Source organism: Dendrobates tinctorius, unplaced genomic scaffold (assembly GCF_039654945.1).
Source record: "Dendrobates tinctorius isolate UK_male_01 unplaced genomic scaffold, ASM3965494v1 ptg000297l, whole genome shotgun sequence".
Taxonomy (NCBI): Eukaryota; Metazoa; Chordata; class Amphibia; order Anura; family Dendrobatidae; genus Dendrobates; species Dendrobates tinctorius.
The window spans coordinates 1970001-1994125 of record NW_027361964.1 but is presented as its reverse complement, the minus strand read 5'-3'; the positions used below and the strand labels follow the sequence as shown (position 1 = coordinate 1994125).

The following is a 24125-nucleotide window of genomic DNA, read 5'->3' as shown; positions in this document are numbered from 1 at the left end:
AGTTTGTTAAATTCTAATAGGATCCCCAAGAAGTACTGGGACTTGACTTGGCGCTGCTTCCAAGGTAAGTTGTATGTGAGGGACAATCTGAAGTACAGGAGCTCCGAGGACAGGAATTGCCCCCGTGAGGCTTGTGCTAACATGCTGGAAAGCATGGAGCACTTCCTGCTTCATTGTCCCTTTAATACAGAGGTGTACAACAGGGTGGGAGCTTCCATTGGTTGGCCGCGGCTGGCTACTCTGTCCTATGCCGAGTGGGCCTATGGAGCGTTCGGAGACCTCGGGAGAAGGGACAGAGTCACTTTATTTATAGTCAGCGCAGTGGTCAGGTACTTCACGTGGAACGCACGAGTTTTAGTTTCGACGCAGAGTAAAATCCTCCGTGTAGACGAAGTTTATAGCAGCATCCTAGGTGCCCTGGTGAAGGTCCGTTCTCTGGAGTATGAAAGACTGGGTGCCCGGAGGGCGGCCCATCTCTGGAGGGGTTTCTCCTTCGGGGTGCCTTAGTCCGTTAGTACTCCTATATCCTGGTGGTGGGCTGATGCCTTTTCACTCTAGAGTTTTGTTTTGAAATTCAGTCTCCTGAATAGAAGGTTTGCAAGCATCGAACTTGAGCCTTAAGTGGTGAGTACGTAGGTTATGTTCTGTAACGTTAGTTTATGTATATATTGTATATAGCGTAATGTATGTATTGTATATATTGTGTATAATAGAGGGTCTTAGTTAGGTTGGGTGGGGGGATTGGGGGGATGGGGGGTTTTCAACAGCGGTGATAAGAGACTGATCTGGCCTGGTCCAGGCCCCGCCTGGGGAAAAACTTTGGGGCCTGATCCTAGCTCGGAGAAATCCTGAACTTTGTGGCCAGAGCTGGATCAGGGGTGGTGGGATAGTTAGAGTAGATGTGTGTTTTATATATAGTGTAAAAAAAAAAATAAAAAAAAAAAAAAAATCCCAAAAAAAGGAAAAAAATAAAAAAAAATAAATAAAAGGAAAAATATATAAATATTGTTAATTTTCTATACTATGTTTGTAATTAGGTTTGTCGTAAGTGTGAATGTGGCGGTGTAAGGGGGAGGCTGTGAGGTAAGGCAGTGGGACCAGAGGGTATTAGGTGTGTCTTGTACAATATTCGGACTGGTGTCATATGTTTATATTGTATATAGTGTATATAGTATTGTATATAGGACGGTGTAAATGTAGTTCATGGGGTGTATATAATAGTGTGAATGGAGCTGGGTCGGGGGTTTTACATGATTTTATTTATTTATTATTTTAAGGGGGTGCTGGTGTAATTATTGTAATTTTGTTCCTTTTTTTTTTTTTTTTTTTTTTTAGTTTTTAATTTCTTGTTTCTTTAATTTAATTTTTCTTTTCCCGTTTTGTAGGTCGAGAATTTCCCTTATTGTTTCCATTTCTGGTTTATTTCTTTGTGTTTGTGTCTGATTTTGTCATATTGTTTCTGATTGGAGTTTTTGTTCTATGTTTGTTCTGTTGTGTTCTATTTTGTAACGTCGTGAAGGATTTTATAATAATAAAAAAGACCTACAATCTATTACTCCCCGTTATCAGCCATTACTGGGGAGGAGACTGTAGGACAGGAGACTACAATCTATTACTCCCCGTTATCAGCCATTACTGGGGAGGAGACTGTAGGACAGGAGACTACAATCTATTACTCCCCGTTATCAGCCATTACTGGGGAGGAGACTGTAGGACAGGTGCCCACAATCAGTCACACCCTGCTGAGAGCAGCACCTGTCTTGTGAGCTCCAGGACTTCCAGGAGGAGGCCCAGAGTCTGCCTCTCTTCTCCCCAGGGAGAGGCAGGCTTCCTGGGAGCCAGGCATGGCTTCCCAGGCTTCTGTTCCCCGGTCTGTGCCGGCGGGGGACAGAGAGCAGCAGCAACCGGCCCAGGAGGGCGTGAGGAGATCTGGTCGGATGAGAAAGACCGTACCCACCTACTCCAACCCCGAGACGGCTCATCGTCCGCCCAGAGAGGGAGACAGGGGCACCCCAGGCCCCAGGAAGAAGAGCCCAGCAACATCATGGGGCGAGATGACCTCCAGCGAGTCCACGAGCTCCTTCTCCTCCCGAGTGGTCGCCATGTTGCGAGAGTACGAGGACGCCGGCAAAGCACTGACCGGGCTGAAGGAGCAGCTGCGGGAGGCACGGATCCTGAACACCCGTGCCTCTAACAAGGAAAGACCCGCGACCTCCCAGAGGTTTAAAGCCCTCAGAGATGAGGTGGTCCGGTTAGTGCTCCTCCGGGAGGGGATTGAGAAAAGCGCAGGTCCCTTCCTGGAGAGGTTTAAGAACCAGCGGCGGTTCTCTGAAATGAAGGGGTTAAATACCTCGGGAGAACTGCCAGCCGGCGTCCTAAGCGAGGAGTAGGAGGACGATGAAGTCGTGGCTGGAGTCTCTCGTGCTGGAACAAGCCGGGAGAAAGAGTCGCAGAGCCAGCAAGGAAGCGGCCTCCCGGCACGGCAGAGGACTCCGACAACCCATGCTGGAGTGTCAGCGGAGGACGAGGAGGAGTGCGGTCTGTTGAGGGAGATCAGAGAGCTGGAGTCTCCTGTGGACCTGACCACATTCTCCTTCGGGGACGACGAGCCAGCGGAGGAGACCAAAAAGAGGAGGAAGAAAAAAAAGATGACACAGGAGGTGGTGAGTTACAAATATGTACCAATGTCTGATGTTACACCTACCACCTCCTGTGTAAACCCCACCAAACCTAAAAGCACGGGCTCTGCAGTGGGTCCGGGGCATAGGCAAGGTGGGGAGAGGAGGAGGACGTCCGGCAATGCTGCCGTCTGTGCGGGGAACAGTGCAGGGGGTGAGGCTGTGGAGGTACTCACGGCGCCGGACATAGGGGACCCTGTGGAGTTTCCCTCCCTGCCTGCTGCGGCTAAGCCGGTTATCACCGGGGCCGAGGAGAGCGGGGGGGATGTCCACGCCGTTGCGAAAGGGGGACGGTGTGGGCAGACTCCATCCCTGCTCACTGCAGCTGCGCCGGCCGACGCTGGGGCTGTGGGGGGCAGGGCCGAGGAGCATGGTGCGGCGAAAGGGGGGCGCACTGTTGTGACAGGGGCGCAGTGCGCCTCAACAGAGGAGAGGAGGCGCGCAGCTGAGACAGAGCCACGGGAAAAAAGAAATACACAGCAAAAGCAGGGAACATTATCAGCAAGGAACACTGTGCGCTCTGCTGTGACGGGGGGACAGCATGCCCCTAAATGTGATACTAGCACCCCGAAGTCTGTGGCTACAGGGCAGGCAGCCCAGAACAATAAGGGGCACAGTGCTCCAAAAGAACTGCACAATGTCAGCACTGAGCTAATGAAAACGGGTGTGGTGCTGCACCGCTCCCCCGACCCAGCAGGTGTGAGTGCAGAGACTGCAGACACAAGGGAGGAGGGAATGGAGGTGACTGTGGAAGGTGCAGAGAACACTGGTAATGGGGTGAATGATGGGAGTAGTAGTGGAGTGAATAATGGGAGTTGTGGTGCCGCAAACGTTGGGAGTATTGGTGGAGTGAATGATGTGAGTACCGCTGGAGTGAATGGTGGGAATAGTGGTGGAGTGAATGATGGGAGTTGTGGTGCCGCAAATGATGGGAGTATTGGTGGAGTGAATGAGGAGAGAAGCACTGGTGTTGGTGGAGGGGAAGTAGGTAGTGGTCCCACTGCCCCCCCAGCGGTGGCGAGGGCTTCAGCCCCTAGCTATTCGGGGGCTGTCACTGCTGGGGGTAGTAGTGCGCCCTTGTCTGGTGGCCCCGAGGACGGTGACTTGCAGCAGCGCTTCCTGGACGCCCTGAAGAAAGGGGAGAGTTCCATCAATGTAGAGGGGAGGGAGGTTGATCTGTCTTTCTGGATAGAGAGACACGGTCTTTCCGCCTTCCGAGATAGAGGGGCAGAGACTGTCTGGTCTCTGCCGACACCGGGGCAGAGGAGTAACCGTAGGAACGTGGCCCGTCTCCAGTGGGTAAGCAAGGATGCCTGTCCTGATCGGTCAAAGGTTGCTGAGCTCCTGCTGGGGATGGGCTTCGCGGCATACGACATCTTTGCCTTGATCCATCCCTATGGGACCTCCTACTTCGATGTCAGCTTCGTGAGACCGGAGGGCCTTGAGCTTTTTTGGTCTCGCCATGAGCTGGCTCGGGGTCGCCCCGAATGGCAAGGTTTCGTCCCTGTCGCAATATCCCGCCAGAACTCGGTCAGGAAGGTGACCGTTTTGACCAGTAACGAGTCACTTTCCTGCATGGACATCTCCACCTGGATTGGTCGATATGGCGACATCGTCGGCATTCCTGAGAAGACCCGCGACGACCATGGTATCTGGTCAGGGGCCTGGACCTTCATGGTGAAATTGAAGGTTTCAGGAAACACTGTTACCCATATACCTTCCTCTACATTTTTGGGGAGGGACAGGATCCTGATTTTCTACCAGGGGCAGCCTAAGGTCTGTCACAGGTGCGGCAGCCCCACACACTTCAGTGCGCAGTGTACCACCCAGAAGTGCGCACTGTGTGGGGACCTTGGCCATCTCGCTGCTACCTGTGGCAGGATTAGGTGTAACTTGTGTGGTGACCTCGGTCATCCATTCAGTCGCTGTCCGCGTTCCTTTGCTAATGCAGTCCTGAAAGCGGCGAGTGCGGGACAGGCGAAAGCCGGGACTAATCTTGCCGGTGAAGGGACCAGTAGGGGCGGAGGAGGCAGGGAACCGGTGAGGAGCAAGCTGCCGCCATCCAACATCAGGCGGCAGGAGCAACGCCATGGGAACAGGGGGCAGGGAGTAATGACCCTAAACCCTGACCCAGGTACTTCACTTGCAGCTGAGGATCCTAAAGACAGCGAATTGAGTGAGGAAGTCAGGAGACTTGAAAGGGAGGAGCAGGCAGACGCCATGTTCTCCCAGGAACCCTCATCCGGTGACAGTCTGGATGAGGGAGAGGGGGAATGGTCACAACAAAGGAAAAAGGGTAACCGGAAAACAACCAAGGGTAGGAGTGGGTCCGGGTCTCGAGCCTCCGCTCTGGAGTGCGACCCCTCTGATTCTCTAGCCCTGATCCAGGTGCCATTGGAAGGTCCAGCCGCCCCCCCTCTGGTGGATCTCTCCAACCGGTTCGGGGCCCTCCAGGACTCCCCTGCAGAGGGGGAGGACAGGGGCCCGGAGCCGGAGGTAGCGGATGGGGATGTTGGGGCTCAGGGGGTCGCTGAGTCTTCTTCTCAGGGAGCAATTAAAGGGCCCTTTGGGGGGGGGGGACTACCTCGGGACCACCAGACAAGGGCCAGAGTGTATGTAAGGAGAGAATGGATGAGTCTGTGTGTCTTAAGCGCACTAAAAGCTCATCATTGTCTGAGGAAGAGGGTGAAGCTGTTGGGGGTGGGAAGAAAAAGGCTATCTAATCCAATCAATCATGATGGCGGCACCCACACCGTTGACGCTGGCAACCATTAATGTTGCCAGCATAAAGTCAGAAGCGGCAAGGTACACGGCCTTTCATTTTCTCGGCCAACTTGATGCCGACATTTTGTTTTTGCAGGAGACCAGGTTGACTGACCTATCAACCATGCATAAAGCAAGGAGGGAGTGGAGGCATGGGCCCTCCTACTGGTCTCTTGCGGCCGAGCCGTATAGCGGAGTGGCGGTCCTTTTTAAGACCGCAGCGGTTGAATGCAGACGATTAATTGAATTAGAAATGGGGAGATGCTTGATCCTAGATGTCTCCATGGGGAGACAGGAGCTTCGGCTCATTAACATCTACGGTCCCCAATCCAAGTGGGACCGCAAATGTCTCTTCTTGAAGATCAAACCTTTCTTATTTTCAAGTCGGCAGGTGGTCTTTGGAGGGGATTTCAACAACGTCACGAGACCCTGTGATAGAGGAGGTTCTGGGGACCGGCTGACTTATGATTGCGTCGCGCTAAACAGGATAGTAAGTGAGGCACGCCTAGTGGATGTCCACATCCGGCACAACACAGGCAGCACGGGATTCACCTTTTTTAGAGGTAGTCAGTGCAGGTCTAGGATAGATAGGTTTTATTTGCAGGAGGAAGCCGTCTCCTCGCCGTTGTCGGTTGTGGAGGTGGAGTTCTCCGACCACTGTTTGATTATGTTTTCTCTGAACGTTACAGAGACTCCTAGGATGGGAAGAGGTTATTGGAAGCTGAATTCATCACTCCTTGAGGAAGAAGCTGTGAGACGGTCTTTTGAGGATTTTCTTCAGAGCCAGGTACCGCTGCTGGGCCTAAGTAACACTAAGTCAGAGTGGTGGGAGATGTTCAAACATCGGGTGGCGAAATTCTTCCGGCAACTCTCGAACCTCAGAAGCCTGAACAGGGATCGCCTGTATCAGAGCCTGAGGAGGAGACTCGAGCATCTTGTCTCGACTGGAGGTAGCCGCGAGGAGATCTCCGGTGTGAAGTCCTTGCTGAAGAGGTGTCAGTACGATAGGCACGCATCTTTGGTTTTTGAGAGGGACTACGGGAAGTACTACTCGCCCGACCCTTACAGAAGCTGCAAGATGTCAGTGAATAGTAAGATAGTGACGGGGCTGATGGACAGTACGGGATCCTTGAAGAGGTCCAGATCAGGGATCTTGGAGGTCGTCAGTTCATACTACTCACACCTCTTGGGAAGGAGGGAACTGGATCGTGACAGGATGTCGGCTTTCCTGGCTGAAGCTGTTCCGGAGCCAGGGGCTGACCTCTCGCTGGACGTTTTGGCAGAAGCGATCAAAGAAGAGGAAGTGAGACTGGCGATCGATGGGCTCAGGCCCAAAAAATCACCAGGTCCGGATGGCTTAACATCCGAGTTCTTTAGGACCTTTAGGGACTCCTTGGTTCCCCTCTTGACTCAGGTGTTTAATGAGTGTCTCTCCTCGGGCACCCTGCCGAGATCATTAAGGAGGTCAGCTTTGATCATTTTGTCAAAGGGTAAGGATCCGTCACGCATTGAGAATTGGCGTCCCATAGCACTTCTCAATGTGGACAGGAAGGTTTTGGCTAAGATACTTTTCAACAGGCTGGTGAAGTTTGCGCCGCGGCTGCTTTCAGAGGCTCAGAACTGTTGCGTTCCTGGCCGTAGCACTTTCAGTGCTGTTCTGGGTGTCCGAGAGGCCGTGGAGCAAGGCAGGGCGGGCCTTTGGAAGGGGTTCCTGCTGACCCTGGATCAGGCAAAGGCTTTTGACCGGGTTGACCACGAGTACCTCTGGTCCACTCTTTTGAGGTACGGTCTGCCTGGGGGGTTTGTGGACTGGCTTAAGACCTTATACGCTGGAGCTGAGACTTTCCCTCTGGTAAATGGGTGGATTGGACAACCTTTCGGGGTAGGATCTGGTGTCCGTCAGGGCTGCCCTCTTAGCCCATTGCTGTACGCATTTGCGATCGATCCCTTCCTCAGAAGGATCGAGTGTGGACCGTTGGCGGGGGTGGGGATGGGCGGGGTGGCGCCAGAGGCTATCCTGAGGGTAGTGGCCTACGCGGACGATGTCACCGTTTTTGTTTCTTCGCGAGAGGAGGCGATGGTGGTGATGTCAGAAGTGGAGAGCTACTCGGAGGCTTCCGGGTCCAAGGTCAACCAGGACAAGTGTGAGAGTCTCTGGCTGGGAGGCGGGGATCCCGGGTTTGATCTTCCGGACACCCTCCCCAAACCCCAAGAACACGCCAAAGTCCTAGGCATCGAATTTGGTCAGGGTGATTACCCCACGAAAAACTGGGAAGGCAGAATCAAAGGTGTCGCTCAAAAAGTGGACCAATGGAAGGGTTGGTCTTTGACCCTGAGGGAAAGGGTTGGCCTGTGCAAAGCTTTCCTGCTCCCCTTACTACTCTACCTGGGCAGCGTCTGTGTCTTGCCAGAGCCTCTCTGGACTCGGGTCTACAGTCTGTTCTTTCAGATGTTATGGGGGAATAGACTGAACCTAGTCAAGCGGGAGGTCACTTACCGCACGAGGAGACTAGGGGGGTTGAATATGGTGAACCCCGTGGTGTTCCTAGTGAACACCTTTTTGAAGGTCAACGTGGCAAACCTCTGGAAAGAGAGGGCTCCTCCGTGGGTATTCTCCTGCAAGGGATGGTTTCAGCCTTTCTTCCAGGAATGGGAGACAGGGGGAAGATTGAAGGATCTTCGCACACCGCATGGGCATCTCCCGGCTTATGTTACCCCGGTTCTGAAGATGATGCGCCGGTGGGGTCTGGGAATGTGGGAGGTGAGGTCCCTCCCGAGGAAACTCCTCGACATGCGGGTCTTGCTTTCGCATTTTCAGAGTCCATTGGTCCTCAAGGACTGCCCAAGTCGGGATCTAGAGGTTGGGTTGAGTTTGTTAAATTCTAATAGGATCCCCAAGAAGTACTGGGACTTGACTTGGCGCTGCTTCCAAGGTAAGTTGTATGTGAGGGACAATCTGAAGTACAGGAGCTCCGAGGACAGGAATTGCCCCCGTGAGGCTTGTGCTAACATGCTGGAAAGCATGGAGCACTTCCTGCTTCATTGTCCCTTTAATACAGAGGTGTACAACAGGGTGGGAGCTTCCATTGGTTGGCCGCGGCTGGCTACTCTGTCCTATGCCGAGTGGGCCTATGGAGCGTTCGGAGACCTCGGGAGAAGGGACAGAGTCACTTTATTTATAGTCAGCGCAGTGGTCAGGTACTTCACGTGGAACGCACGAGTTTTAGTTTCGACGCAGAGTAAAATCCTCCGTGTAGACGAAGTTTATAGCAGCATCCTAGGTGCCCTGGTGAAGGTCCGTTCTCTGGAGTATGAAAGACTGGGTGCCCGGAGGGCGGCCCATCTCTGGAGGGGTTTCTCCTTCGGGGTGCCTTAGTCCGTTAGTACTCCTATATCCTGGTGGTGGGCTGATGCCTTTTCACTCTAGAGTTTTGTTTTGAAATTCAGTCTCCTGAATAGAAGGTTTGCAAGCATCGAACTTGAGCCTTAAGTGGTGAGTACGTAGGTTATGTTCTGTAACGTTAGTTTATGTATATATTGTATATAGCGTAATGTATGTATTGTATATATTGTGTATAATAGAGGGTCTTAGTTAGGTTGGGTGGGGGGATTGGGGGGATGGGGGGTTTTCAACAGCGGTGATAAGAGACTGATCTGGCCTGGTCCAGGCCCCGCCTGGGGAAAAACTTTGGGGCCTGATCCTAGCTCGGAGAAATCCTGAACTTTGTGGCCAGAGCTGGATCAGGGGTGGTGGGATAGTTAGAGTAGATGTGTGTTTTATATATAGTGTAAAAAAAAAATAAAAAAAAAAAAAAAATCCCAAAAAAAGGAAAAAAAATAAAATAAAAGGAAAAATATATAAATATTGTTAATTTTCTATACTATGTTTGTAATTAGGTTTGTCGTAAGTGTGAATGTGGCGGTGTAAGGGGGAGGCTGTGAGGTAAGGCAGTGGGACCAGAGGGTATTAGGTGTGTCTTGTACAATATTCGGACTGGTGTCATATGTTTATATTGTATATAGTGTATATAGTATTGTATATAGGACGGTGTAAATGTAGTTCATGGGGTGTATATAATAGTGTGAATGGAGCTGGGTCGGGGGTTTTACATGATTTTATTTATTTATTATTTTAAGGGGGTGCTGGTGTAATTATTGTAATTTTGTTCCTTTTTTGTTTTTTTTTAGTTTTTAATTTCTTGTTTCTTTAATTTAATTTTCTTTTCCCGTTTTGTAGGTCGAGAATTTCCCTTATTGTTTCCATTTCTTGTTTATTTCTTTGTGTTTGTGTCTGATTTTGTCATATTGTTTCTGATTGGAGTTTTTGTTCTATGTTTGTTCTGTTGTGTTCTATTTTGTAACGTCGTGAAGGATTTTATAATAATAAAAAAGACCTACAATCTATTACTCCCCGTTATCAGCCATTACTGGGGAGGAGACTGTAGGACAGGTGCCCACAATCAGTCACACCCTGCTGAGAGCAGCACCTGTCTTGTGAGCTCCAGGACTTCCAGGAGGAGGCCCAGAGTCTGCCTCTCTTCTCCCCAGGGAGAGGCAGGCTTCCTGGGAGCCAGGCATGGCTTCCCAGGCTTCTGTTCCCCGGTCTGTGCCGGCGGGGGACAGAGAGTAGCAGCAACCGGCCCAGGAGGGCGTGAGGAGATCTGGTCGGATGAGAAAGACCGTACCCACCTACTCCAACCCCGAGACGGCTCATCGTCCGCCCAGAGAGGGAGACAGAGGCACCCCAGGCCCCAGGAAGAAGAGCCCAGCAACATCATGGGGCGAAATGACCTCCAGCGAGTCCACGAGCTCCTTCTCCTCCCGAGTGGTCGCCATGTTGCGAGAGTACGAGGACGCCGGCAAAGCACTGACCGGGCTGAAGGAGCAGCTGCGGGAGGCACGGATCCTGAACACCCGTGCTTCTAACAAGGAAAGACCCGCGACCTCCCAGAGGTTTAAAGCCCTCAGAGATGAGGTGGTCCGGTTAGTGCTCCTCCGGGAGGGGATTCAGAAAAGCGCAGGTCCCTTCCTGGAGAGGTTTAAGAACCAGCGGCGGTTCTCTGAAATGAAGGGGTTAAATACCTCGGGAGAACTGCCAGCCGGCGTCCTAAGCGAGGAGGAGGAGGACGATGAAGTCGTGGCTGGAGTCTCTCGTGCTGGAACAAGCCGGGAGAAAGAGTCGCAGAGCCAGCAAGGAAGCGGCCTCCCGGCACGGCAGAGGACTCCGACAACCCATGCTGGAGTGTCAGCGGAGGAAGAGGAGGAGTGCGGTCTGTTGAGGGAGATCAGAGAGCTGGAGTCTCCTGTGGACCTGACCAGATTCTCCTTCGGGGAGGACGAGCCAGCGGAGGAGACCAAAAAGAGGAGGAAGAAAAAAAAGATGACACAGGAGGTGGTGAGTTACAAATATGTACCAATGTCTGATGTTACACCTACCACCTCCTGTGTAAACCCCACCAAACCTAAAAGCACGGGCTCTGCAGTGGGTCCGGGGCATAGGCAAGGTGGGGAGAGGAGGAGGACGTCCGGCAATGCTGCCGTCTGTGCGGGGAACAGTGCAGGGGGTGAGGCTGTGGAGGTACTCATGGCGCCGGACATAGGGGACCCCGTGGAGTTTCCCTCCCTGCCTGCTGCGGCTAAGCCAGTTATCACCGGGGCCGAGGAGAGCGGGGGGGATGTCCACGCCGTTGCGAAAGGGGGACGGTGTGGGCAGACTCCATCCCTGCTCACTGCAGCTGCGCCGGCCGACGCTGGGGCTGTGGGGGGCAGGGCCGAGGAGCATGGTGCGGCGAAAGGGGGGCGCACTGTTGTGACAGGGGCGCAGTGCGCCTCAACAGAGGAGAGGAGGCGCGCAGCTGAGACAGAGCCACAGGAAAAAAAAAATGCACAGCAAAAGCAGGGAACATCATCAGCAAGGAACACTGTGCGCTCTGCTGTGACAGGGGGACAGCATGCCCCAAAATGTGATACCAGCACCCCGAAGTCTGTGGCTACAGGGCAGGCAGCCCAGAACAATAAGGGGCACAGTGCTCCAAAAGAACTGCACAATGTCAGCACTGAGCTAATGAAAACGGGTGTGGTGCTGCACCGCTCCCCCGACCCAGCAGGTGTGAGTGCAGAGATTGCAGACACAAGGGAGGAGGGAATGGAGGTGACTGTGGAAGGTGCAGAGAACAGTGGTAATGGGGTGAATGATGGGAGTAGTAGTGGAGTGAATAATGGGAGTTGTGGTGCCGCAAACGTTGGGAGTATTGGTGGAGTGAATGATGGGACAGGTGGTGGAGTGAATGATAGGAGTTGTGGTGCCGCAAATGATGGGAGTACTGCTGGAGTGAATGGTGGGAATAGTGGTGGAGTGAATGATGGGAGTTGTGGTGCCGCAAATGATGGGAGTATTGGTGGAGTGAATGAGGAGAGCAGCACTGGTGTTGGTGGAGGGGAAGTAGGTAGTGGTCCCACTGCCCCCCCAGCGGTGGCGAGGGCTTCAGCCCCTAGCTATTCGGGGGCTGTCACTGCTGGGGGTAGTAGTGCGCCCTTGTCTGGTGGCCCCGAGGACGGTGACTTGCAGCAGCGCTTCCTGGACGCCCTGAAGAAAGGGGAGAGTTCCATCAATGTAGAGGGGAGGGAGGTTGATCTGTCTTTCTGGATAGAGAGACACGGTCTTTCCGCCTTCCGAGATAGAGGGGCAGAGACTGTCTGGTCTCTGCCGACACCGGGGCAGAGGAGTAACCGTAGGAACGTGGCCCGTCTCCAGTGGGTAAGCAAGGATGCCTGTCCTGATCGGTCAAAGGTTGCTGAGCTCCTGCTGGGGATGGGCTTCGCGGCATACGACATCTTTGCCTTGATCCATCCCTATGGGACCTCCTACTTCGATGTCAGCTTCGTGAGACCGGAGGGCCTTGAGCTTTTTTGGTCTCGCCATGAGCTGGCTCGGGGTCGCCCCGAATGGCAAGGTTTCGTCCCTGTCGCAATATCCCGCCAGAACTCGGTCAGGAAGGTGACCGTTTTGACCAGTAACGAGTCACTTTCCTGCATGGACATCTCCACCTGGATTGGTCGATATGGCGACATCGTCGGCATTCCTGAGAAGACCCGCGACGACCATGGTATCTGGTCAGGGGCCTGGACCTTCATGGTGAAATTGAAGGTTTCAGGAAACACTGTTACCCATATACCTTCCTCTACATTTTTAGGGAGGGACAGGATCCTGATTTTCTACCAGGGGCAGCCTAAGGTCTGTCACAGGTGCGGCAGCCCCACACACTTCAGTGCACAGTGTACCACCCAGAAGTGCGCACTGTGTGGGGACCTTGGCCATCTCGTTGCTACCTGTGGCAGGATTAGGTGTAACTTGTGTGGTGACCTCGGTCATCCATTCAGTCGCTGTCCGCGTTCCTTTGCCAATGCAGTCCTGAAAGCGGCGAGTGCGGGACAGGCGAAAGCCGGGACTAATCTTGCCGGTGAAGGGACCAGTAGGGGCGGAGGAGGCAAGGAACCGGTGAGGAGCAAGCTGCCGCCATCCAACATCAGGCGGCAGGAGCAACGCCATGGGAACAGGGGGCAGGGAGTAATGACCCTAAACCCTGACCCAGGTACTTCACTTGCAGCTGAGGATCCTAAAGACAGCGAATTGAGTGAGGAAGTCAGGAGACTTGAAAGGGAGGAGCAGGCAGACGCCATGTCCTCCCAGGAACCCTCATCCGGTGACAGTCTGGATGAGGGAGAGGGGGAATGGTCACAACAAAGGAAAAAGGGTAACCGGAAAACAACCAAGGGTAGGAGTGGGTCCGGGTCTCGAGCCTCCGCTCTGGAGTGCGACCCCTCTGATTCTCTGGCCCTGATCCAGGTGCCATTGGAAGGTCCAGCCGCCCCCCCTCTGGTGGATCTCTCCAACCGGTTCGGGGCCCTCCAGGACTCCCCTGCAGAGGGGGAGGACAGGGGCCCGTAGCCGGAGGTAGCGGACAGGGATGTTGGGGCTCAGGGGGTCGCTGAGTCTTCTTCTCAGGGAGCAATTAAAGGGCCCTCTGGGGGGGGGACTACCTCGGGACCACCAGACAAGGGCCAGAGTGTATGTAAGGAGAGAATGGATGAGTCTGTGTGTCTTAAGCGCACTAAAAGCTCATCATTGTCTGAGGAAGAGGGTGAAGCTGTTGGGGGTGGGAAGAAAAAGGCTATCTAATCCAATCAATCATGATGGCGGCACCCACACCGTTGACGCTGGCAACCATTAATGTTGCCAGCATAAAGTCAGAAGCGGCAAGGTACACGGCCTTTCATTTTCTCGGCCAACTTGATGCCGACATTTTGTTTTTGCAGGAGACCAGGTTGACTGACCTATCAACCATGCATAAAGCAAGGAGGGAGTGGAGGCATGGGCCCTCCTACTGGTCTCTTGCGGCCGAGCCGTATAGCGGTGTGGCGGTCCTTTTTAAGACCGCAGCGGTTGAATGCAGACGATTAATTGAATTAGAAATGGGGAGATGCTTGATCCTAGATGTCTCCATGGGGGGACAGGAGCTTCGGCTCATTAACATCTACGGTCCCCAATCCAAGTGGGACCGCAAATGTCTCTTCTTGAAGATCAAACCTTTCTTATTTTCAAGTCGGCAGGTGGTCTTTGGAGGGGATTTCAACAACGTCACGAGACCCTGTGATAGAGGAGGTTCTGGGGACCGGCTGACTTATGATTGCGTCGCGCTAAACAGGATAGTAAGTGAGGCACGCCTAGTGGATGTCCACATCCGGCACAACACAGGCAGCACGGGATTCACCTTTTTTAGAGGTAGTCAGTGCAGGTCTAGGATAGATAGGTTTTATTTGAAGGAGGAAGCCGTCTCCTCGCCGTTGTCGGTTGTGGAGGTGGAGTTCTCCGACCACTGTTTGATTATGTTTTCTCTGAATGTTACAGAGACTCCTAGGATGGGAAGAGGTTATTGGAAGCTGAATTCATCACTCCTTGAGGAAGAAGCTGTAAGACGGTCTTTTGAGGATTTTCTTCAGAGCCAGGTACCACTGCTGGGCCTAAGTAACACTAAGTCAGAGTGGTGGGAGATGTTCAAACATCGGGTGGCGAAATTCTTCCGGCAACTCTCGAACCTCAGAAGCCTGAACAGGGATCGCCTGTATCAGAGCCTGAGGAGGAGACTCGAGCATCTTGTCTCGACTGGAGGTAGCCGCGAGGAGATCTCCGGTGTGAAGTCCTTGCTGAAGAGGTGTCAGTACGATAGGCACGCATCTTTGGTTTTTGAGAGGGACTACGGGAAGTACTACTCGCCCGACCCTTACAGAAGCTGCAAGATGTCAGTGAATAGTAAGATAGTGACGGGGCTGATGGACAGTACGGGATCCTTGAAGAGGTCCAGATCAGGGATCTTGGAGGTCGTCAGTTCATACTACTCACACCTCTTGGGAAGGAGGGAACTGGATCGTGACAGGATGTCGGCTTTCCTGGCTGAAGCTGTTCCGGAGCCAGGGGCTGACCTCTCGCTGGACGTTTTGGCAGAAGCGATCAAAGAAGAGGAAGTGAGACTGGCGATCGATGGGCTCAGGCCCAAAAAATCACCAGGTCCGGATGGCTTAACATCCGAGTTCTTTAGGACCTTTAGGGACTCCTTGGTTCCCCTCTTGACTCAGGTGTTTAATGAGTGTCTCTCCTCGGGCACCCTGCCGAGATCATTAAGGAGGTCAGCTTTGATCATTTTGTCAAAGGGTAAGGATCCGTCACGCATTGAGAATTGGCGTCCCATAGCACTATTCAATGTGGACAGGAAGGTTTTGGCTAAGATACTTTTCAACAGGCTGGTGAAGTTTGCGCCGCGGCTGCTTTCAGAGGCTCAGAACTGTTGCGTTCCTGGCCGTAGCACTTTCAGTGCTGTTCTGGGTGTCCGAGAGGCCGTGGAGCAAGGCAGGGCGGGCCTTTGGAAGGGGTTCCTGCTGACCCTGGATCAGGCAAAGGCTTTTGACCGGGTTGACCACGAGTACCTCTGGTCCACTCTTTTGAGGTACGGTCTGCCTGGGGGGTTTGTGGACTGGCTTAAGACCTTATACGCTGGGGCTGAGACTTTCCCTCTGGTAAATGGGTGGATTGGACAACCTTTCGGGGTAGGATCTGGTGTCCGTCAGGGCTGCCCTCTTAGCCCATTGCTGTACGCGTTTGCGATCGATCCCTTCCTCAGAAGGATCGAGTGTGGACCGTTGGCGGGGGTGGGGATGGGCGGGGTGGCGCCAGAGGCTATCCTGAGGGTAGTGGCCTACGCGGACGATGTCACCGTTTTTGTTTCTTCGCAAGAGGATGCGATGGTGGTGATGTCAGAAGTGGAGAGCTACTCGGAGGCTTCCGGGTCCAAGGTCAACCAGGACAAGTGTGAGAGTCTCTGGCTGGGAGGCGGGGATCCCGGGTTTGATCTTCCGGACACCCTCCCCAAACCCCAAGAACACGCCAAAGTCCTAGGCATCGAATTTGGTCAGGGTGATTACCCCACGAAAAACTGGGAAGGCAGAATCAAAGGTGTCGCTCAAAAAGTGGACCAATGGAAGGGTTGGTCTTTGACCCTGAGGGAAAGGGTTGGCCTGTGCAAAGCTTTCCTGCTCCCCTTACTACTCTACCTGGGCAGCGTCTGTGTCTTGCCAGAGCCTCTCTGGACTCGGGTCTACAGTCTGTTCTTTCAGATGTTATGGGGGAATAGACTGAACCTAGTCAAGCGGGAGGTCACTTACCGCACGAGGAGACTAGGGGGGTTGAATATGGTGAACCCCGTGGTGTTCCTAGTGAACACCTTTTTGAAGGTCAACGTGGCAAACCTCTGGAAAGAGAGGGCTCCTCCGTGGGTATTCTCCTGCAAGGGATGGTTTCAGCCTTTCTTCCAGGAATGGGAGACAGGGGGAAGATTGAAGGATCTTCGCACACCGCATGGGCATCTCCCGGCTTATGTTACCCCGGTTCTGAAGATGATGCGCCGGTGGGGTCTGGGAATGTGGGAGGTGAGGTCCCTCCCGAGGAAACTCCTCGACATGCGGGTCTTGCTTTCGCATTTTCAGAGTCCATTGGTCCTCAAGGACTGCCCAAGTCGGGATCTAGAGGTTGGGTTGAGTTTGTTAAATTCTAATAGGATCCCCAAGAAGTACTGGGACTTGACTTGGCGCTGCTTCCAAGGTAAGTTGTATGTGAGGGACAATCTGAAGTACAGGAGCTCCGAGGACAGGAATTGCCCCCGTGAGGCTTGTGCTAACATGCTGGAAAGCATGGAGCACTTCCTGCTTCATTGTCCCTTTAATACAGAGGTGTACAACAGGGTGGGAGCTTCCATTGGTTGGCCGCGGCTGGCTACTCTGTCCTATGCCGAGTGGGCCTATGGAGCGTTCGGAGACCTCGGGAGAAGGGACAGAGTCACTTTATTTATAGTCAGCGCAGTGGTCAGGTACTTCACGTGGAACGCACGAGTTTTAGTTTCGACGCAGAGTAAAATCCTCCGTGTAGACGAAGTTTATAGCAGCATCCTAGGTGCCCTGGTGAAGGTCCGTTCTCTGGAGTATGAGAGACTGGGTGCCCGGAGGGCGGCCCATCTCTGGAGGGGTTTCTCCTTCGGGGTGCCTTAGTCCGTTAGTACTCCTATATCCTGGTGGTGGGCTGATGCCTTTTCACTCTAGAGTTTTGTTTTGAATTTCAGTCTCCTGAATAGAAGGTTTGCAAGCATCGAACTTGAGCCTTAAGTGGTGAGTACGTAGGTTATGTTCTGTAACGTTGGTTTATGTATATATTGTATATAGCGTAATGTATGTATTGTATATATTGTGTATAATAGAGGGTCTTAGTTAGGTTGGGTGGGGGGATTGGGGGGATGGGGGGTTTTCAACAGCGGTGATAAGAGACTGATCTGGCCTGGTCCAGGCCCCGCCTGGGGAAAAACTTTGGGGCCTGATCCTAGCTCGGAGAAATCCTGAACTTTGTGGCCAGAGCTGGATCAGGGGTGGTGGGATAGATAGAGTAGATGTGTGTTTTATATATAGTGTTAAAAAAAAAAAAAAAAAAAAAAAGGGAAAAAAATAAAAAAAATAAAATAAAAGGAAAAATATATAAATATTGTTAATTTTCTATACTATGTTTGTAATTAGGTTTGTCGTAAGTGTGAATGTGGCGGTGTAAGGGGGAGGCTGTGAGGTAAGGCAGTGGGACCAGAGGGTATTAGGTGTGTCTTGTACAATATTCGGACTGGTGTCATATGTTTATATTGTATATAGTGTATATAGTATTGTATATAGGACGGTGTAAATGTAGTTCATGGGGTGTATATAAAATAGTGTGAATGGAGCTGGGTCGGGGGTTTTACATGATTTTATTTATTTATTATTTTAAGGGGTTGCTGGTGTAATTATTGTAATTTTGTTCCTTTTTTGTTTTTTTTTAGTTTTTAATTTCTTGTTTCTTTAATTTAATTTTCTTTTCCCGTTTTGTAGGTCGAGAATTTCCCTTATTGTTTCCATTTCTTGTTTATTTCTTTGTGTTTGTGTCTGATTTTGTCATATTGTTTCTGATTGGAGTTTTTGTTCTATGTTTGTTCTGTTGTGTTCTATTTTGTAACGTCGTGAAGGATTTTATAATAATAAAAAAGACCTACAATCTATTACTCCCCGTTATCAGCCATTACTGGGGAGGAGACTGTAGGACAGGAGACTACAATCCATTACTCCCCGTTATCAGCCATTACTGGGGAGGAGACTGTAGGACAGGAGACTACAATCTATTACTCCCCGTTATCAGCCATTACTGGGGAGGAGACTGTAGGACAGGAGACTACAATCTATTACTCCCCGTTATCAGCCATTACTGGGGAGGAGACTGTAGGACAGGAGACTACAATCTATTACTCCCCGTTATCAGCCATTACTGGGGAGGAGACTGTAGGACAGGAGACTACAATCTATTACTCCCCGTTATCAGTCATTACTGGGGAGGAGACTGTAGGACAGGAGACTACAATCTATTACTCCCCGTTATCAGCCATTACTGGGGAGGAGACTGTAGGACAGGAGACTACAATCTATTACTCCCCGTTATCAGTCATTACTGGGGAGGAGACTGTAGGACAGGAGACTACAATCTATTACTCCCCGTTATCGGGGGAAGGTGACTACAATCTATTACTCCCTGTTATCAGCCATTACTGAGGAGAAAAGACTGTAGGACAGGGTTGCATATTCTGCCTGTCCATCATGTTCCATACTGTACTGCTGCTGCCCGTGCTTCTGCACATATTCTGCCTGTCCATCATGTTCCATACTGTACTGCTGCTGCCCGTGCTTCTGCACATATTCTGCCTGTCCATCATGTTCCATACTGTACTGCTGCTGCCCGAGCTTCTCCACCTTGGCTGTACTGTATATCGACTATGCTCCTTAATGTACAGCACCTAATGACACCTTGGGACATTGCGTTCCCTTCTGAGCTGGTATATTTGCATACACACGAGTCTATATACGCCCAGGATTGCAGTAATGAGGCGAGCGCCGGTGATGAGGAAATCTCAGACTATGGAGCTTTGAGCCAGGTAAGACTCGCTGTGTCCTAGCAGACATCTGCATTCGGTCCTTGTGACTCCTCGTATTGAGAGCAGCGGATCTTCCTACCATCCTCGCTGGTAAGTGCAGCTCCACTGATCTGTATATCACAGGTGGACACTGATGAGATATCTGAGGTGGGAGATACTGGCAGATGTCACAGAAGATCAGCAGATCCCTCCATCTCCCCACAAATACCTGCAGACATATCAATTCGGACAGAAAGGCCATGTAAGAACTAAATTAGTCTCTGGGCACTGCCTAAGCCTACCTGTACTAATCATGTCCCCGAGACAATGCTTAACTCTACTAATCCTAACGCTGAACCGAGATATTACCCCAGTAACACTAAACCAAAAACGAACCCTAACCTGAGTAATCCATAAACCATTGTCCTAGTAATCCTAACCCCGAGACTAATTATTACCCTACTAAGCCAAACTCCAAAACGAACCCTAACAAAAATAATCCATAAACCATAGTCAAAGAAATCCTAATCCTATTAATCCTAAACGTAACCACGACACTAGTAATCCTGACCCCGATACCAGAGATGAGAGAATCTGCAGAGATTCAAATTCAGCACATCGCTCTAATTCATCCAGAGATTTCGATTTGCAGGGAATTTATATGAAGAAAATGAAATGTTTCTTATTATTTTCTGTGATCTCCAAAGCATCAGTCACCACTCACCGCATCAGTCACCACCCACCTCACTACCGACCACCCACAAAAGGAAAGTCGCACATGAACTAAGGAACACACTAGACACTGCTGCATATTTCACCCACCTCTAGGGAAGGTGACCTGACGGACGGACTTGTCTGTAGGAAGAAGGGATGCTGGGTGCACTGTAGGTGGACGTTTATAATAAAAGAAGGGAAACAGCTGGGGGAAAATGGAATAGGAGTGCAGTACCTAAGTTTGACCACAAGATGGCAGGGGGCAGCGTGAGTACAGGACTTGACAGCAGCTTAGGGCTTTAGAAACCGCTTTGTCATGGGGGGCGGCGAGACAGGAACCCAGGAGGGGATTTTCCGAGGAGGGAGATAAATAGGACAAGAGAGGGTTTCAGTCCCGGGAGGCGCTCAGGAGGAGAAGAGACAGTGAAGGAGAATGACAGCAGTGGAGAGCTCGACCAGGGGACTGAGGAGAAAAGACAGTCAGGGGGGTGGCCCCGACACGAAGAACCGCAGAACAGACGACGCCCCGCGGTACCAAATGGACGACGACCTCGGACTGGTGAAGCGCTGGCGGTAGATAGGCCTAGGGCAGCCCCAGTGAAAGATCCGTGAGGAACGTCACTACGACAGAAGGAAGGTGCAGGTACCCGGGCCTGAGTACGGAGAGCTGTGAAGGTGCTGCGGTGTATGGCTACGGTCGTCAGGAGGATGGCCAATAAACCTGGATCTGTTGCAACCGAAATCTGCCTCCGTCTCGTGTCTGTGTCGTCTGGTCGTGGTAAGCAGTGGATCACCCCCCAATCTGGCCCTTACCACACACCCAATACCACACACACACAGAAAAGCGTGGGAGCCTCCTCCCTCTCATCCTCCCTCTCCTTCCTCTTGTACTCCCTCTCCTCCTCCTTCACCGTCCTCTCGCCCTCCCTCTCATCCACCCCACACCCATTAAACAGTCAGGTGGAGTCAATTGATCTATCTGAAATTTAGGGAATTTTTCTAGGGCAAGCCCAGCGAATGTAGATCTTGATGACACCATGTGTCTGGTCACACATTTTTGGGCCATAAATACAACCTCAGTCAGGAATAGTTTATCTACAGTCCTTTGTTATTGTTAGTGGACACATTTTAGGGTCATCTGTAATGGGGATTCCTATGCGGTTGTGTAGGAGTTGAACCACTTGGGCCCGGTATCCCTATACGCAGTGTAACACATACGGTGAAGAACATACTGTGTCATCGTGCAGCTCTTTCACTATAGTTCCGGAAACATATTTAGGAACTTCCAAGGCCGAGCTCCCACTGCTCAGCGCTCATCGATGTCACATCTGTCCCACACTCGCTTCTTGTCCGGTCATGTATTGGATCCACGCAGTCTGCCAGCAAAAGGGCATGTAAATAGGATGTAAGTCCACGTCCAAGGAGATCCAGTAGCACCTAGGACAAGGGGCAATTCCACAGGACGAGGTTGGGAACCCAGGAACAAGGGCAGAAGGACATGTCGCAATTGTAGCTACTGGTTTGGATGGTTTAGCTCTTTTAGCATTTGGATGGGTTTAAAGGAATGGGCCACAAAGATCTGACCAAGGTAAATCAATCTTCTCCTCTCCCACATGCAGTAAGTCCCCATTCCAGAATTGACAGTTCAGTAAGGGTTTTGTCATGCCATAGTGGGGTGTAGCTGGGACCAAAGACAAATCTAAATCTCTATTCCTACTAATCCTAACCCAAAACCTTACAATAATCCTAACCATGAGCAAATCTGATGAAATGCTGAAATTCATGCTGGCCACGTCTCTCGAAGCTTGACAGGAAATTATCATTGCTTCAAATTTATTCTGTTATAAATGTACAAAAAAATTCTCATCTCGCAGCCCATCGTCCGAATGCCGCAGGTGCCCACCCTATCATCCAAGCTCTGCTGGCTACTCCAGTGTCTTCTTTTCCATTGTGCTGATGGACTTCCACTTCCAGATCTTCTGTCTTTGCCATCACCTTCCTTGTTGACTACTCATCGGGCAACATAGTGAAGTTGTGACTTGAGACCTCACAACGTGTTTGCTGGGTCTAGTCAGAAGTGGAAGCGCAGCCAAAAAACTCCATGGAATCATGCTAGAGGTCGTCCATCAGCACACCTCAAGAGAAGAAGCAGCAGGGAGGTGGAGAGAAGTGATGGCCGGGAGGGAAGTTGCGGTGGTGGGAGAGGCGAGCACTGAGGCGAATACAAGCTTTTATCTTCTCCACAGACAGCCGGCCTACATTTTGCTCAATTTGCCCATAAAAATAACAAAATTCAGAATTAAGTAAATCCATTTTTTGTAATATTTGCGGAGAATTTGATTGCCCTAGAATTGATTCGCTCGTCACTATGAATGACTAAACTCCAGCCTAATCCTTGGATGCAATGCACTAAATAAATGAGTCTGTGTATGTAAAAGCCTATTAATATCGGGCTTCACCGGTTACAATTTGCCCACACTCTCCCCTTTATTGGTATATCTGTCTACGCCAAAAACGTTAAACGCTTGATCCAATGTATTCCTATCCTGGAATGTCTGTACATCACGTGTGTGAAATCGAGAGGTTTTCTGGAGCACAACTTCTGGGCTGAAGACCTCCAGGGATCTTCCATAAAGATAATGTCTGTGCCCCTTACTGACAATCACCTGAGCAATACTCCAAAAATCCTGACAATGAGGCCAAGAAGGTTCCTGAGACTGGACATAAATTTCCTGAAGTTCTGCAGTTACTCTGCGCAATGTGCACACGGTCAGGACGGCCTTGTATGTCCAGCTGGAGTGGGCGCTCACATCTTCTCTATCTTCTCATCTGCTTCTCTCAATAGAATAATGAAAGAAGGAGGAAAACTTCCCCGTGACCACAAGCATGCAAACCACATGAACTGTCACTCGAGATGGAAGGAACAGGGAATCCTGACAGTGCGCACATTACACACCGTCACAATTCAGCAATCTGTGGTCGTACTGAGCCCAGAAAACCACTTTAATGGCTTCTTCGATGGCTGTATTTTAGAAACGCTGTCATCCGGCACAGTGGAGAGGCCTGATTAGCCGGTGACTCACTTCTAATGAGGGTTAGGGTTGCCTTTTTTTTTAATTGTTTTGTGCTTTAAACTTACTATTTATTATTTTTTGTTTTCCAGGGGAATGGACATTCCCAGACTCCGGTAGCTGTAGAGAAAAATGTCTCTTAACTCATCAGTCAACAACACGAACCCACCAGTCCAAGCCTCCAGTGCAGATGTGTCCTTGGTCACCATCCCCATCACCATCTGCCTGGTGACAGTTATCATCTGCATGGTGGGTCTGGTCGGTAATGGCCTCACGATATATCTGTTGTGTTTCCGCATCAAGCTGAACCAGTCCACGGTCTATATCTTGAATTTGGCCTTTGCGGATTTCGTCTATCTGTTCTGCTGTTGCATGGTCTCTTTGTACTTCCTGTGCTTGTACAATGGCGTGCCCACCACGTCAGACAATGACAGGACATTCTCCATGTTGGGCGAGTTCCTGCACAGTTTTGGGTTTAATTCAAGCTTGTTCTTTCTGGCCACTCTCTGCCTTGAGCGATGTCTCACCGTTTGCTTTCCCATATGGTACAAGTGTCGTCGCCCGAAGCACTTGTCGATCATACTGTGTGGGATCATATGGATCCTGTCCGTCCTGATAACTGTTCTGGAGAGGTTCCTCATCCCAGAGCACAGATCCACCGTCTACACCGTGATATCAGTCGTATTTCTAATCGTGACTCTGGCAATGATTGGATCCAGTGTTATCCTTCTCGTAGAAATCCAGAAGACCTCCATTCGATGCCGACCTCTGAAATTGTACATAGTGGTTGTCACTGCGGTCATCACCTTCCTCGTTTCTCTGGTTCCGGCCACCATGGTGAGACTCTTGGCCCTCTTTGGCTTCATCCCTACAGGGAGGATAAGGATCCTCAGCTACATTATGATTTCACTGTGTTCTGCCATCAATTCCACTGTCAACCCCTACATCTACGTCATTGTGGGGCAATGGAAGACGAGCATCTCCACCACACAGGCTCTCCAGTCCGTCTTCAAAGACGAGGATGGACGGTCATCAGAAGGACACGCCTTGGTAGAGACGCAACAGAGTGATCTGAGCAAAAACCGAGCACCTTCAGGATGAATGAAAAGGAGAAGCCCGAAGACTCCTGACACTTCATTCCATCATCACCTTTACCTCCGGCTCCACCAATATGACGATCCATCATTCCACCATTACTACTGGGCGACAGATTGTTTATATCTGGCAATAAAATGCTAAGAACAAATGTAAGAAAGACTCAACAGTCACTGCGAGGTCACATGTCTACCAAAGCTTTCATTCTAGAATATCACAGTACATACATTCAATAAGGAGCACAGCTCTGGGGTATAATACAGGATGCAACTCAGGATCAG

The 24125-nt window shown here is 51.1% G+C and overlaps 2 protein-coding genes across 4 annotated transcripts in view; one reads left to right on the top strand and one right to left on the bottom strand.

The window, feature by feature from the left end:
- LOC141073138 (uncharacterized) overlaps positions 1–24125 on the bottom strand; it is a 125490-nt gene that overhangs the window by 34142 nt on the left and 67223 nt on the right. The window lies entirely within an intron of this gene.
- Positions 18977–23998, top strand: LOC141073167 (proto-oncogene Mas-like). The gene is made up of 2 exons (XM_073560554.1): positions 18977–19075; positions 22842–23998. Exon 2 carries the CDS (start codon positions 22882–22884, stop codon positions 23848–23850), a length of 969 nt encoding a protein of 322 aa, XP_073416655.1. The 5' UTR covers positions 18977–19075; positions 22842–22881; the 3' UTR covers positions 23851–23998.

Coding starts and splice junctions, on each gene's coding strand:
- LOC141073167 (XM_073560554.1), top strand. CDS start 22,882: ATGTCTCTTAACTCATCAGTCAACAACACGAACCCACCAGTCCAAGCC.